Consider the following 15,844-nt stretch of genomic DNA (forward strand, 5'->3'; position numbering starts at 1 on the left):
TTTTTCCAGGTGGAATAACATGTGTGTTCTCCTTGGTCTGTGCTCTTGTACTTGGATATCTGGATAAGCGAGCAGAAAAAATACTGAATAAAGAACAAGGAAAAACTGGTATGTAAAGTTCAGTAGAGCGAAATTTCTTTTATCACGTGTAAAGTAACTCCAGCTTTCTGTCACTAATAAACTATTGCCCTCACTAACAGATGTACCTTATGTGAAAGCTATAGTAACTGTATACGGCATCAGTTATATAAAGTACACAGCACTATTCTGGGAGCAGGAATACAGTTCTGTATACTAGCTAGCGCTACATAGTTTAGTGCGCAGAGTTTTCGCGGCTGTTAGTGAAGGCAATATTTTTTTTGGAAAAGCGTGAAACTGATTAAATCACCTGTGCAAAATAATGGAAGCTGAGAAACACTGTTTTAATGATCTAGATCAGTGGTTCTCGGCTCCAATCCTCAGGAACCACTAACAGGACCGATTTTTAAGTAATACCTTGGGGAGATGCAGACTAGAATACTGCAATCGCTGAGCAGAAAATGATATCACCTGTGATGTATTTCAGTTATCTTGCAAACCTGGCCTGTTAGTGGGTCCTGAGGAACCACTAATCTAGATGGATATTACGTTTTTGAAGTTAAACTCTTTGTCAGAGTCCATTGCTATGACAAACTCTGCTGTCTGCATTCAGTAGTTCTCACATAATTGCCCCCTTCTTTTTGTTCTAGGTGAAGTCATCAAACTGACTGACGTCAAGGACTTTTCCCTCAGTCTCTGGCTAATATTTTTGATATGTGTTTGTTACTATGTTGCTGTGTTTCCTTTTATTGGTCTTGGCAAGTAAGTGCACAAGTAGTCTTAGTCTATATTCATATTCTATAAATCTCTTGCTGACATTCCAAATATTAAACATGATTTGTCTGTCTTTAGGAATAGATTTATTTTTTTCTTGGCACAAATATGACAATTGCGATTGCTGACTTGGTTTTTAACGTTAAAGCGTAACTACAATACACGTGTAAAAGTCAGTTTTAGGGCACAAAAAATTAAGCTGCTTGCTATAAAAACAGTTCGTAATATAAAAAAAGCAGCACGATAAATTATAAGGGCATACAATCCCAAGTTTGTTGGGATCATGCGCTTTTATAATTTATAGTGCTGTTTTTTTTTATTGGGACTGCGAGAATATGGCAGACACATCGGACACTTTTTGACACGTTTTTGGGACCATTTACATTTATACAGCGATCAGTGCTATAAATATGCACTGATTACTGTATAAATATGACTGGCAGGGATGGGGTTAACACTATGGGGCAAGGAAGGGGTTAAATGTGTTCCCTACTAGTGATTCTAACTGTGGGGGGAGGGGACTGACTGGGGCAGGTGACCGATCTGTGTCCCTATGTACAAGGGACACCGCATCGGTCTCCTCTCCCTGACAGGACATGGATCTGTGTGTTTACACACAGATCCATGTCCTTGTCTGTGTAACAGCCGATCGCGGGTACTTGGCGGACATTGCGGCCGCCAGGCACGCGCATTGGCACCGCAGTGATGCGGCACGTGCACCCCCCCAGTGGCCGGAGGAGCCGAGGGATGTCTATGGACGTCCTCCCGGCAATTGAGAGCCACCTTGTGGCCGTTTTTTTTTGCCTATGGCCGGGATACAAAGTGGTTAAATATATATACACTTTTTTTTTTATGAACATGGGTCTATTCTGTAATTAAACCCCTCTCTCTGCCTTTCAGTGTTTGTGTACACTGAGCCATATGTGCTCAGCTCAGTGCTTGTTTACAGTACTGCTCAGTGCTATGACGATGTGACTTTGGCTATGACGGTACAGTGCTGAATAGGATCTCTTGCCAGACAAGCCTACCATAATGTTTACCTGCACATTATGGCTAAAAGCTCCTGGAACCTATTCTAACGAACCAAAAATAAATACAAAATTGAGGTTTAATTCTGCTTCAAAAGCTCCAAGGCTTTCATTCTTATCCTTGTTTCAGAGATAAGCAAGTCACCAAACTGAAACATGTATGCAGCTAGTTAAGCTTAGACTGGTTGTCCTGAGCTCTTAGTCATATTTAGCCTCTGTCTTAGATGGAATTATTTTTTTAATAGAAGTTTTGCTAATTATTATATACACTGTTTTCGGGAACTCTCTCACCAGTCGCGCATCTAATCACAGTTCAGTCTGGCTACTAGGGGTGCAACTGATCAAAAAACTCACGGTTCGGATCGTTCCTCGGATCAGAGTCACGGATTGGATCATTTTTCGGGTCGGCAAAAAAAAAACCCCCCCCCCCCCCCCCCCCCCCACTGTAATACCCACATCTCCCCCCACTGCAGTGGCGTCACTAGGGTTGGTGCTGTGTCACCCAGTGCAAAAAAAAAAATGGTTACACCCCCCACAGTAGTAAAGACAGCAAACCCCCTCAGTGCAGACACCCCCCCCCCCCCCAGTAGTACAGGCAGACGGTGTAACCCCCAGTAGTACAGGCAGACGGTGTAACCCCTCAGTGCAGACCCCATCAATATGTTCACTTGACCAAATGCCCAGGGTTTTTGGCAATGACCAGCACTGCCAAGGAGCCGGGAACAACAATGCCACCAAAAGCAAGCATTTCAGCTGTTTTTTAGTCACGATATTTTACAGATGACAACATAGCGTTCCTGTACTAAAATTGCTTACACTGCACTTCCAGACCTCAGACAGCGGCGTGTGTGTGTCCCTCGAGCGCGGGATCCTCCTCTGTGGGTGAGAACATAGAGGAGGGCCGCAGCCGGGTGTACCAAGATGGCCGCGGCTCCGGAACTAGGCCGAAGCCGCGGCCTTTCCTAACACTATGGCCGCGACGGCAATCCACGGATTGCATAGCGTTCGGATCAACAGTGATCGGTTGCACCACTACTGGCTACATATGTCAATATTTTATAAATCTGTCTGGAAATTATGTTTTTCTACTCCTTAAATGATTTTGGCCTGTGGTATGATTTTATATTTTTTAAGAATGTATTTTAAAACTTGACTTTTAAAAATTTTCTTTAATTTATAACTAGAGTTTTCTTCATTGAGAAATATGAGTTCTCACCTCTGCAAGCAGGTGCAATAAACAGGTATGCTAATAGTTTTAAATGAAAAATATTAGTATTTGGGTATTGCAGTATACATTATCATGTTTCTCTACTTATGCAGTGTGGTGTACATAATCTCGGCACCGCTGTCACCTGTGTTCGGCTTTATGGTTGACCGGATTGGGAAGAATATAATCTGGGTCATGTGTGCTGTGGTGTCCACGCTTGCTGCTCATCTTATGCTGGCCTTTACCTTCTGGAATCCCTGGATAGCTATGGTAAGTGAGAGAGATTGAGTGTGTGTGTGTATGTGTTATATATATATATATATATATATATATATATTGCCTTCATATTGTGTGCCATCCAGTAGTGGAAGGCTTGAGTCACAAAGCATTTAGCCACATTTTATTGTAAAGAACTCTGCTTGTTTCCAAATCTGTTATGTAGAGTAATCCAAGCACCCTGCATTCACTATATCTGGTCTCCCACAAAACATGGAAATGCAATTATTTTAGTAAATATAAACTTTTAAGTAACTTTTCTTATCAGCAGTATATAACAGTCATGTGACTTCTATTAGTGTTTGGTTAAAGCTTGTTGGAGTTTTCATTCTCCTCGGACTGTCCTATGAGACCACGGGACCTCTGGACAGTGCTGATTGGCTCTGTGCTGATCACAGGCTCCCTCCCAAGAAAAAAATAAATGGCAATGCACCCTAAACTAAGCATGCTTTACTGCATATACAGACTGATTTTACTGTTGTGGGTTTAGTAACACTTTTTACCTTTGCCAATATAATTTTTTTTTTTTTTTTTCCCTCTACTCGATCTGGAGTGTACACAATTGATAATGTCCACAATGACTAAAACTCTGTAATAAACTGCAGACAGCCATGTCTGGTGATCTGGCGCACAGGTAAAACTGCTATAGGGTGGACCTGAAGCAGTTAAATACATTTTCTGCTTTATTGTCTGCAGATGGATGCAGACCAGTAAAATGTAAACGGGGCAATGTTTCCCCTGACCTAGACCTGTGATGACCCCTTGCAAAAGAGTGGGGGGGGGGGTGAGATTATGTTCTATTTAAGTTGCTGCTTATCTGCAAATGTACTGAAAAGAGCCAATGTGCTTGCAAGATGAAGATCTGTAAATTCACATTGAATTTATATTTTTTTTTTTTTTTGCTTTTTGCATTGATGATCAGTGGTGGCTTTATTTATGTCAAACATACCCTAGATTGTGAAAGTTCTGGTTTTAGTCAGTTTACATTTTTGCACAGATTGGAAAAACTTTCATTCTTCCTAGTATTGTAAAATCTGACGTCATTCAAGGAAAGATCTGCTTTAGGAGCCTACTGCCTTTCTTGTTTTTCCAGAGCTTACTGGGTGTTTCCTATTCTCTTTTGGCTTGTGCCTTGTGGCCTATGGTGGCATTTGTAGTTCCTGAACACCAGCTGGGTACTGCTTATGGATTGTAAGTATTTGATTTTCCTTCTATATTTTGTGCAAATATCTTGTTTACGCAGTCCATATAGTGGCCATAGTCTTTTAGAGCCCTTAATTGTTTATATGTGAGAATTCAGCTATTAAAGATGCACTGATACTACCACTGTGCCCCCCCCCCCCTGCACTCCTGTTCACCACTGTACCACCCTGAATCTCCCTCTCCTGCGGCCCCACTCCTTAACCTGTAATCGCTGCATTATTTTGTGTACATTTCAGTTGTCGGCAGGAGAATCCTGAGCCAGTACCGATACTCGTATAAAAGCTTAATTTCTTTCTCGTACATCACGGGACACAGAGCAGCATATTCATTACTATGTGGGTTATATGGAGTACCTTCAAGTGATGGACACTGGCAATCTCAAACAGGAAGTGCCCCTCCCTATATAACCCCCTCCCATAGGAGGAGTACCTCAGTTTTTTCGCCAGTGTCTTAGGTGTTGGTCATGGTTTAGCTTACCTCCACATCCTTGGGATTAAGGTGGGCTAACCGGTTCTGTCCAAAGGCCTCAGTGCTAAAGTGGTCAGCAACCGGACCCCAAACCATTGGGGTGTAGCCCATAATGCTTTCTGTTCAGAGAGCTGGACCCTGGGCCCAGAACTTAGAAACCTTTGGGGGCCTAATGTTTCTGTTGCCAGGGTGCTATATGGGCCCAGGACAGTGGCTCCTTCATAGGAACCCAGGGCCTGAAGGTCTAGACGCCACCCACGGAGATGGGGGAAGATTGGACCTCTTGCTGTGCAAAAGTCCTGCGGCATGGAGCAGGTAAGTATTGGGGGAGCTTGCGGAACTTGGTTCTTAGCGGGTTCCCTGCAGGGGGTGCACAGGGGGACATGCCTGGGTATGCTCTGCATTGGCAAGGAATCACTATGTCTATGACAGAGACAGGATGATTCAAACTTTTTCCCCAGTAATATGTGACCTCCCTGGTAAGTGTTGCTTAGCTGGGCTGCTGGCGCTAGGTGTGGGATCTCTGTGAGAGGGGAGCCTTTTTCCCATGCTAAAAAGGAGGTCTGTGACCTACCTAAAGGGCTTACCTGCCTGGGTGCCTGCGCTGCTCCGTCCTCCATGTGTGATGGCCCCCGCCGACGGGCGCGCGCGCCCGAGATATGAACGATTTTCGCGCCGTTTCCGTGGTGGGGGCGCGTCCCTGTGGGCGGCGAATCACAAATAAAGGAAGGGGAAGCCCTTCCATTAGCTGCCAAGAGCTCAGTATCATCCTGAGCTAGAGCAGAGGAGGACACAGAGCAGAGCACGCCAAGGACACCCGGTGGCGAAAGGAAGGATTGCAGTCTTTTCTAAGGACTGTCAAACCTACAGATAGGTTTTCTTTTCCTTTTTCTCAGCAGATGGCTATTGGCAATACTTAGTGGGAGACAGAGTGGTTTCTTTTTCTCTTCAAAAAAAAAAAAAAAAAAAAAAGAAAAAGAGAAGGGAAAGAACTGCTGATCTCCCTTCTCAGTTTGGGCGTTAGTCTCTATCGCTCCCAAACCGACAGATCCCCTTAGCTACGTCTGTGGCTGGGTGATAGCAGGTGTACCTCGGTATTGTACCATGGCTTCTGGGTCAGAGGGTACAAAGGGTGGGGATTCCCCCGCAAAATCCGAGGGCTCAGACACGGCTATGCCGCTGCTCTCCCCACAGGACATATCAGGGCACGCCTTGATGGGACCTGGGGGATCTGGTGCTGGGGCTGATCCAGGTCAGTCCAACCCCGGCTTTGTCACTGAGAGGGTTCTTGCTGTTTCTTTAGGTGAACTAGAGAAAAGAATGGCAAAAAGGATAGCTAAGGCTATATCGGGTAGAAAGCGGACTAGGTCTCCGTCCCCTGAGCAAGAACCCTCAGACACAGAGATCCTTTCCCTAGGGGAATTGGATAGACTTGACGCTCTGGACCAGGGTGGTTCAGAGATCGAGGATCTGGATACTGAGGGGTCTGGTTCAGCCTCCCAAGGGGAAAGTTTGTGGGTTCAGGCCTTAACGGACATGGTCCATGAGGCATTTAAGTTACCCATACCAGAATCTCAAGTATCGACATTTTCAGCTTTAGGCTCATTAAGAACGCCTCAAAGCAACGCAGTTTTTCCGATCCATCCTCTACTCGAGGAGGTCATGTTTCAGGATTGGATTAAGCCAGATAGAGTCTTTTTACCACCTAAAAGATTCTCTGTTTTATATCCTATGGAGGAGAAATTCTCCAAAAGGTGGGCGCCTCCGGCAGTGGACGCAGCCATCTCCTATGTGAACAAATCTTTAACTTGTCCGGTGGAAAACGTACAGGTGTTTAAGGATCCGGTTGATAAACGCTTGGAAACATTACTGAAAGCCTCCTTTACTTCAGCAGGGGCGATAGTTCAGCCCGCTGTGGCTGCTATTGGAGTTGCCCAAGCATTATCAGATAAGACTAAGCAGATGCTTAAACTTATCCCTGCCCAGCAGGCAGAGGAATTTTCGGATATACCGAGGGCTATACGCTTTACGGTGGATGCTATCAAGGACTCCATCCAGCAGGCATCACGTTTATCCTTATTTCTAATCCATATGAGAAGGCTCTTATGGTTGAAGAGTTGGGAGGCTGAGCCCCCATGCAAAAAACTCCTGGTAGGGTTTCCCTTCCATGGAGGACGACTTTTCGGAGAAGATTTGGATAGATATATTCAGACTATATCAAGCGGCAAAAGCACTCTCTTGCCAGTCAAGAAGAAAGCCCGAGGGCCCGCGTTTAAGCGCCAGCCCTTCCCGGGACAGGGGCCCTCTAATACCAGACAGTATCGACGGCCTCCTGCAATATCAGGCTTTAACAATAAGCCACAGGGCCAAGCCACTGGGGGCAAGAAGCAGTGGTACCGCAAGCCTGCGAAGCCAGCCCCCAAGTCGGCCTTATGAAGGGGCGCCCCCACCCACGATGGTGGGGGGAAGGCTACGTCTCTTTGCAGAAGTCTGGGAGGCCAGCATTCCCAACTGCTGGGTACGGTCTTCCGTGGCCACGGGCTACAAACTAGAATTTCTAAAATTCCCTCCTCCTCATTACCAGGAGTCAAGAGTACCAGGCGACCCTGTGAAAAGAGCCGCATTGATGGCGGCATTGAATCATCTGCTATACCAGAGGGTGATAGTAGAAGTACCAGTCCGGGAACAGGGATTGGGGTTCTACTCCAACCTGTTTATCATCCCAAAGCCCAACGGCGATGTCAGGCCAATTTTGGACTTAAAGGGAGTAAATGCGTACTTAAAGGTCCGCTCATTCCGGATGGAAACTATTCGGTCAGCTGTCGCCGTGCTCCAGAAGGACGACTTCATGGCGTCCATAGACATAAAGGATGCTTACCTTCATGTGCCAATTTTTCAGCCACATCAAGTATTTCTACGCTTCGCGGTGGCTCAGCGTCCTTTCCAATTTGTGGCGCTCCCCTTCGGGTTGGCTACGGCCCCCCGGGTATTCACGAAGGTCCTAGCCCCAATCCTAGCCAATCTAAGGACCCAAGGGGTCACGGTCCTGGCTTACCTGGACGACCTCTTGGTCGTAGACCACTCGTCTCCTGGCCTGGAACGAGCAGTGGCCCTCACGGTTCAGTACCTCGAGAGGTTCGGCTGGGTCCTAAATCGAGACAAGTCAGCATTCCTGCCCACAAGGCAGCTGGAATATCTCGGCATGAGATTGGATACAGAACAACAAAAGGTGTTCCTACCCCTATTAAAGGTCAAGGCCATCAAGGAGCTAATACAAATAGTTCTAAGAAAGAGAAGGCCAACTGTTCGCCTATGTATGCGACTACTAGGCAAGATGGTGGCCACATTCGAGGCGGTTCCGTACGCTCAGAGCCACACTCGCATCCTGCAGGCAGCCATCCTGTCAGCATGGAGCAAGAGGCCTCAGGCCTTAGAGATTCCTTTGCCACTCTCACCAAGAGTCCGGCAAAGTCTATCTTGGTGGTTAAACCCTCAGAATCTCCTGAAGGGAAAGACGTTCAGTCCTGTGACCTGGAAAATAGTAACCACAGACGCCAGCCTGATTGGCTGGGGAGCAATTTTGGATGGTTGCACTCGCCAGGGCACTTGGGCAGCGGCAGAGAACCAGTTGCCCATCAATATCTTGGAGCTCAGAGCTGCTCGACTAGCCCTCAGGGCTTGGACGTCCAAACTGCAGGGGTTCCCGGTGAGAATACAATCGGACAATGCCACGGCGGTGGCATACATAAATCACCAAGGGGGAACCAAGAGTCAAGCCGCTCAGAGAGAAGTGAGCTTGATTTTCTTGTGGGCAGAAGCCCATGTGCCCTGCATATCGGCTATATTCATTCCCGGAGTGGACAACCTACAGGCGGACTTCTTAAGTCGCCAGACTCTGTTGCCGGGGAAGTGGTCTCTGCATCCACAGGTCTTTCAGACACTCTGCCAGAAATGGGGAGTGCCGGACGTGGATATCATGGCATCGAGACTGAACAAGAAGCTAGACAGGTTCATGTCCCGCACAAGGGATCCCAGGGCCTGCGGAACCGATGCGTTAGTTTGCCCTTGGCATCAGTTCAAACTTCTTTATGCATTTCCCCCGCTCCAGTTACTACCCCGCCTGCTGCGCAGGATCAGGGTGGAGCACATACCAGTTATCCTGGTAGCTCCAGCATGGCCCAGAAGGGCATGGTATTCACTAATCCTAAAGATGGTAGTGGGAGATACTTGGACTCTTCCTCTACGGCCAGACCTGCTATCGCAAGGTCCGATCCTCCACCCTGCCTTACGGCATCTAAATTTGACGGCCTGGAAGCTGAATCCCTGATTCTCAGGGGTAGAGGTCTGTCTCGGAGAGTAATCTCTACCCTAATCAGAGCCAGGAAACCGGTCTCTAGGGTGATTTATTACAGGGTCTGGAAGGCCTATGTAGGCTGGTGTGAGTCCAAGCGATGGCTTTCTCGCAAATTTACCATCGATAGAGTATTAAGTTTTCTCCAGCTAGGAGTGGATAGAGGACTGGCATTAAGCACAATCAAAGGACAGATTTCAGCTTTGTCAGTATGGTTTCAGCGGCCGCTGGCCACCCACTCGCTGGTTAAGACCTTCATGCAGGGGGTCTTACGTATTAATCCTCCAGTTAAATCCCCGCTTTGTCCGTGGGATTTAAATCTTGTTCTGTCAAGTTTACAGAAACAACCTTTTGAGCCGTTGGCTGAAATTCCTTTGGTTTTACTGACAAGGAAGTTAGTATTTTTGGTCGCCATGATTTCCGCCAGAAGAGTATCGGAACTGGCAGCCTTATCCTGTAAGGAACCATATCTTATTTTACATAAGGACAAGGTCGTTCTCCGCCCTCATCCTTCCTTCCTACCGAAGGTTATATCCAGTTTTCATCTAAACCAGGATTTGGTATTACCATCCTTCTTCCCTAAACCTACTTCCAGAAAGGAAGGGTTGCTGCATACCTTGGATATTGTCAGGGCCATGAAGGCCTATCTTAAGGCTACAGAGAAGATCCGGAAAACAGATGTGTTGTTCATTTTACCGGATGGGCCCAAGAAGGGGCAGGCAGCTGCAAAATCCACCATCTCAAGGTGGATTAAACAGTTAATCACTCAAGCCTACGGCTTGAAGGGGTTGCCTCCTCCGTTATCATTAAAGGCTCATTCTACTAGGGCCATGGGCGCCTCCTGGGCAGCACACCACCAGATCTCTATGGCTCAAGTTTGCAAGGCGGCAACCTGGTCTTCTGTCCACACGTTTACAAAATTCTACCAGTTGGACGTAAGAAGGAATACTGATACAGCCTTTGGGCAGGCAGTGCTGCAGGCTGCAGTTTGAGACCCTCGATTTCCGGGGGCTCCCTTTTGAGTAAAATTTAAAATTATTTTTTCTCAACCAAGTTGGATTTATTATGATTTGAGTATATCTCTAAATTAAATCCTTTTGTCTTGGGAAGATGTTCTCCCTCCCCTCATTGTAAGCATTGCTTTGGGACATCCCACATAGTAATGAATATGCTGCTCTGTGTCCCGTGATGTACGAGAAAGAAAAAGGGATTTTTAATACAGCTTACCTGTAAAATCCTTTTCTTGGAGTACATCACGGGACACAGAGCTCCCACCCCTCTTATGGGGACCATTTTGGGAGGCATACTGCTTGCTACAAAACTGAGGTACTCCTCCTATGGGAGGGGGTTATATAGGGAGGGGCACTTCCTGTTTGAGATTGCCAGTGTCCATCACCTGAAGGTACTCCATATAACCCACATAGTAATGAATATGCTGCTCTGTGTCCCGTGATGTACTCCAAGAAAAGGATTTTACAGGTAAGCTGTATTAAAAATCCCTTTATTGTACAGCCCTAGTTGGAAGCATCCACTCCTCCTTCACTTGGTTGCTAGTTCTGGGGCAGTGAAACTAATCTTATTCCGGTTTACAACTGCTGTCTCTTCCAGTTTTTTAAATCTATTTTATGAATTGATAAACGACACCACAATATCCTTCTGCAAATACCAAATTGCTTGCATGTACCAGTAGTTATAAAAGTTGGGTTTTGATGGTCTAAGTTGTTGCTGTAATATAAAGCTGCTTTTATGGAAATACCTGCATGGTTATTTTTGATATACAAATCTTACATGTCTGTCCTGTATTTACCTCTGACCTCTATTTCATGCAGCATGCAATCCATCCAGAACCTTGGTCTGGCTATTATTGCCATTGTTGCTGGTGTCATCCTGGATTCCCGTGGCTACCTATTCCTTGAAGTCTTTTTCAGTGCTTGCCTTTGCAGTAAGTCTTTGGTTGTCCCCAGCAAACTTACATCTTTCATATCTTCCTAGCAAGTGGTCTTATCTGATGAGAATTTTTAGAAAACGCAGCGTCTGATGCTAATTTATTTTATATGCAAGTGGAAATAGTAATGTGGTAAAACTTAAATCTGGCAAGTAGAAGTGTAACTTTTTTATTAGTACACAAGATGTAATTGTTTTACACTGTTACCATCAAGAAGAAGGCTATAAACCTTGTTCATCAATGGTTCTAGCCATTTGTAGAAGATGACCATCTTTTTTTTTTTTTTTTTCTCCAATCCTCAAACACACAGTGAGGGGAATTTACAAAGACAGAAATAGATGGAATCTGTAACAGTTGTACAATCGGTTACTAGCTTTCATTTTCAAAGCTTAACTAGCTAATATTAGATTGCGATTGGTTACTATTTACAGTTCCTTTAGATTCTCTCTGCTCCCGTAAGTTTCCCCCATTATGTTTTCTTGTGAGCTACCACAAGAAGTTTACTGAACCTCAAACTCTTTGGCAACATTATTATACAGGACACATGTTTTAGGTCAGTGTGGATGTTCTCGTTTATCCAGTTCATGGTTTATTTAGTAGTCGTCACATTCATCTGGACTTTGTAATGTTCAAGACTTTGCACAGCTCATTCAAGCTGCTACTTTAGTTCTAATGAGCCAGGAACATACTCATTAATATCCACACATCTAACACAAGAACTTCAATCCAGTCATAGGAAGTGTCAAGGCCCTCCAAGAAATGTGGTTATGACATTAAAAGGATAGATGCTCAACTTGCACATCTCCAATAGGCCTGTTTCACACAGTATTCAGCTTGTATTGGTGTAGTGTGAACAGTGAGTTTTGACAAGGCAATTGCAGAGCTTTCAGCGAGCTTTGCTTGAAGCTTTTCATGTACCATTCAACTCCATTTTGGAAATGTTGAGCACCGATCCTAATGGGAGTGCTGACAAGCATCAGCTAGCAAAGTGGCAATCGGCACTCCCATTAGGACTTGTGCTCAACATTTACAAACTGGAGCTTAAAATGACCATTCGGGGATAAATTTGACATCTAAATTACCCCCCCCCCTCCCTTGCCTCCTGAAGCCTGATCATGTTCAGATTGTGATCAGAAGGCTACTGACAGGCAATGAGAAAACAATGCAACTCCTCCTCACCGCCTGTTATTACCATTTTTTGCAGACATGCGCTGCAACCGTGTGCATTGTACTTGGTTGCATGGCGTTTGGTACTTTCTCAAATGTGTTACATTTGACTGGCTTGCTGGTCGCCAATCTGCTACATGTCAGTCATTGCCACAGATGCGAAGCGTCACAGCCGAGGCATATTAATATCCAATATTGCAGCTTAACCAACCAATTAACACCCGGACCATATTGCTGGTCAAAGACCAGAGCACTTTTTGCGATTCGGCACTGCGTCGCTTTGACTGACAATTGCGCGGTCGTGCGACGTGGCTCCCAAACAAAATTAAATTTAATTTGATCACCTCTGCGGTTTAGTTTTTGCGCTATAAACAAAAATAGAGCGACAATTTTGAATTTTTTTATTTATTTTTTTATTTTTGCTATAATAAATATCCCCCAAAAATATATAAAAAAAACATTTTTTTTCCCCTCAGTTTAGGCCGATACGTATTCTTCTACATATTTTTTGTAAAAAAAAAAGATCGCAATAAGCGTTTGGTTTGCGCAAAAGTTATAGCGTTTACAAAATAGGTGGTATTTTTATGGCATTTTTTATTTAATATTTTTGTTTTACTAGTAATGGCGGCGATCAGCGTTTTTTTTCCCTGTACTGCGACATTATGGCGGACAATTGACCCATTTTTGGGACCATTGGCATTTTTATAGCGATCAGTGCTATAAAAATGCATTGGATTACTATAAAAATGCCACTGGCAGTGAAGGGGTTAAGCATGTTCCCTGGGTGTGTTCTAACTGTAGGGGGGTGGACTGACATGGGGAAATGACTGATCTTCTGTTCATACATTGTATGAACAGAAGATCAGCATTTCTCTCTCAGTCCCAGATCTGTAACAAGCGATTAGCGTGTGCCCGGCGGCGATCGCGCCCGGCGGGCACGGGAGCGCCCTGCGCGAGAGCTGACGTATAGCTACGGGCTCTCGCGCAGGGGAGCCGACCTGCCGCTGTAAAACGACAGCGGCTGGTCGGCAACTAGTTAAAGAGGAAGTAATCCCTGATGGGTCTTTATTTCCTGCAATGTCTCCGCTCTCCCCAATGGCAGCGAACGTCTGTCTTCGTCCATTTTCACCCCTCTTCCTAGACATCGCAGCACAGCTCGATCGTAAATATCTCCTAAACCGTGAAGGTTTAGGAGATATTTCAAGCACTTACAGGTAAGTCTTATTATAGGCTTACCTGTAGGTAAAAGTGGTTGTACAGGGTGTACTCTGCAAGTGCTTTGTCAAAGCTTGCTGTCCACACTGCTCTTGTACAGTTGCATCTCAAAATTTTTTAATATCACCAAAAAGTTAATTTTGTTTCAGTAATTCAATTAAAGTGTACACACAGTTATATATTTCTTTATTTTAATGTTTGATTATGGCTTGCAGCTAGTGAAAACTCCAAATTCAGCATCTGAGAAAATGAGAATTGCATAAGACCAATAAAAGGATTTTTAATACAGAAATGTTGGCTTACTGAAAAGTATGTCCAGGTACAGTATAGTATGCACTCAATACTTAGTCAGGGTTCCTTGTCACTAGCTGTAAGCCATAAGCAAAATGAAAAGAAAAATGCTTTAAATATATTGCTCTGTGTAACGCATCAATACAAAATGAGTTTCACCTTTTGAATTGAATTCTGAAAAAACTTTTTGATGATGATCATGTTTTTGAGATGCACCTTTTTTTACAACTTGAAGCCCGTGTGAAATGGACCTATTGGAGATGTGTAAGTTGTGAATACATGTTCTCATCTGAGATTCGCACATTTTGTATTCTATTTGAAAAATATGTGAAAGTTGTGTGAATCTTGCATGAAAAGCTTTCTAAATGGACTTGTCAGGAAAGCCTCTAAAATATTTTGGTTGTTGGATTTACATGGATAATGGTGTAAATGGTTGTCAAATTGTACAGACCAGTGCTGAAAGCAAAGCAATTTAGTTCTCACATTCACTACTTTTTTTTTTTTTTTGTAGTGGCCATTATAGCAGTTGTTATGCTGTATTTTGTGAATCTACTTGGAGGTAAGTAACCAGTGATTCTTCATTTTTTTTTTTTTTTTATATTGGCTAGGCATGAAGACTATGTATTTTATTGGGAAATAAGGGGCTTATTGTAAAAAAAGATTCAGAAGTAAAATGGCGTTACCCATTCTTTACAAATTTTTATTTTTTTACTATACTGAAATTTTAACTTGAGAATTAGTTGCGGGAAAAAAGGGCATCTTGGGCAATTTTTCTATAGAACTTAAACTTAATATTCCCATACCCCCGTCTGTTTTTTTCCCCTTTCTTTTCAATTGTAGGTGGAGATCTTAATTTATCGTCATGGGAGCGGGAAAAACTGCAGAAACAAGCTGCCATTGAGTAAGTGCTCATTTCTTATATATTGCCTGCTTTTTATGTTGTAATTGTCGGTAGAATTGTCTGTGCTCGTGGTGGCTGCTGCTTCTGCATCGCTGCTATTTGTGTGTGCCACACCACATTTTGCTAATTGTAAGGCATTCCTAATTATAACCCTTTTAAAAGCAAAATTCCAGCCAAAACTTCGTTTTAGTTTTTGGAGTGAAGAAGGAACATAATCTATTAGATTTTTAGTGCCGTTGTGTGGGATGTGTTTTCATTGCATCCTGTATCAAAACGGTATCTTTCCAATGGACATGCAACCACTTTTATTTTTATATATTTTTTTACAGATGGAGTATGGAAAGCTTAGAATTTAGTCTGTTTCCTGCAGTAGGAAGAAACGTTTTTGACTGGAGTTTTACTTTTAAATGCTGCCATTAATGCTTTGTGATTAGTGCTTATTAAATAGGATAAAAACATCTGTAAAAGTGTGTGTGTGTGTGTGTGTGTGTGTGTGTGTTTTGGGTTTTTTGTTTTTCCATTAACTTTTTTGCTGTGCAGCTCTATATCGGCAATAAAGTACATAGAAAGAAAACATTAGTAAAACGTAATGAATGGAAAGGTTGGGGATGTAATGATAGAGCTACCATATGGCGAATACAGTGAACTATATAATTACCATACTTGGATATTACAAGCTTGGATGGAAAAACGATACTGCCCTTAATGTTTAGTAGGTGATTCCAGAGCTAAAAACACAAATTTATGAAAGGACCCAGATGGGGTAGTTGAAAAGGAGGAATATGTTGGCAAGCTAAAAGATAAAAAAAAGGGTGTGTGGGAATTAAGCCGTAGGCATAGTCCCCATGTCTAGCTTTGTGGATTTTGGTTAAAACTATTCACAGGGGAGACCCCACCCTGAGTGGTGCAGGATAGAAAAGGCACCGTTGATCACCCTTCA

At 44.0% G+C, this 15,844-nt stretch overlaps 1 protein-coding gene across 2 annotated transcripts in view; it reads left to right on the forward strand.

Moving 5' to 3' along the window:
* MFSD1 (major facilitator superfamily domain containing 1) overlaps positions 1–15,844 on the forward strand; it is a 74,165-nt gene that overhangs the window by 36,747 nt on the left and 21,574 nt on the right. For both annotated transcript variants that reach the window (XM_040349261.1, XM_040349260.1), the window contains exons 8-15: positions 10–108; positions 729–840; positions 3,065–3,121; positions 3,201–3,357; positions 4,457–4,554; positions 11,215–11,327; positions 14,515–14,562; positions 14,844–14,904. In XM_040349261.1, the coding sequence (XP_040205195.1) occupies positions 10–108; positions 729–840; positions 3,065–3,121; positions 3,201–3,357; positions 4,457–4,554; positions 11,215–11,327; positions 14,515–14,562; positions 14,844–14,904 (745 nt within the window). The remainder of the gene's footprint in view (positions 1–9; positions 109–728; positions 841–3,064; positions 3,122–3,200; positions 3,358–4,456; positions 4,555–11,214; positions 11,328–14,514; positions 14,563–14,843; positions 14,905–15,844) is intronic.

Source organism: Rana temporaria, chromosome 4 (assembly GCF_905171775.1).
Source record: "Rana temporaria chromosome 4, aRanTem1.1, whole genome shotgun sequence".
NCBI lineage: Eukaryota > Metazoa > Chordata > Amphibia > Anura > Ranidae > Rana > Rana temporaria.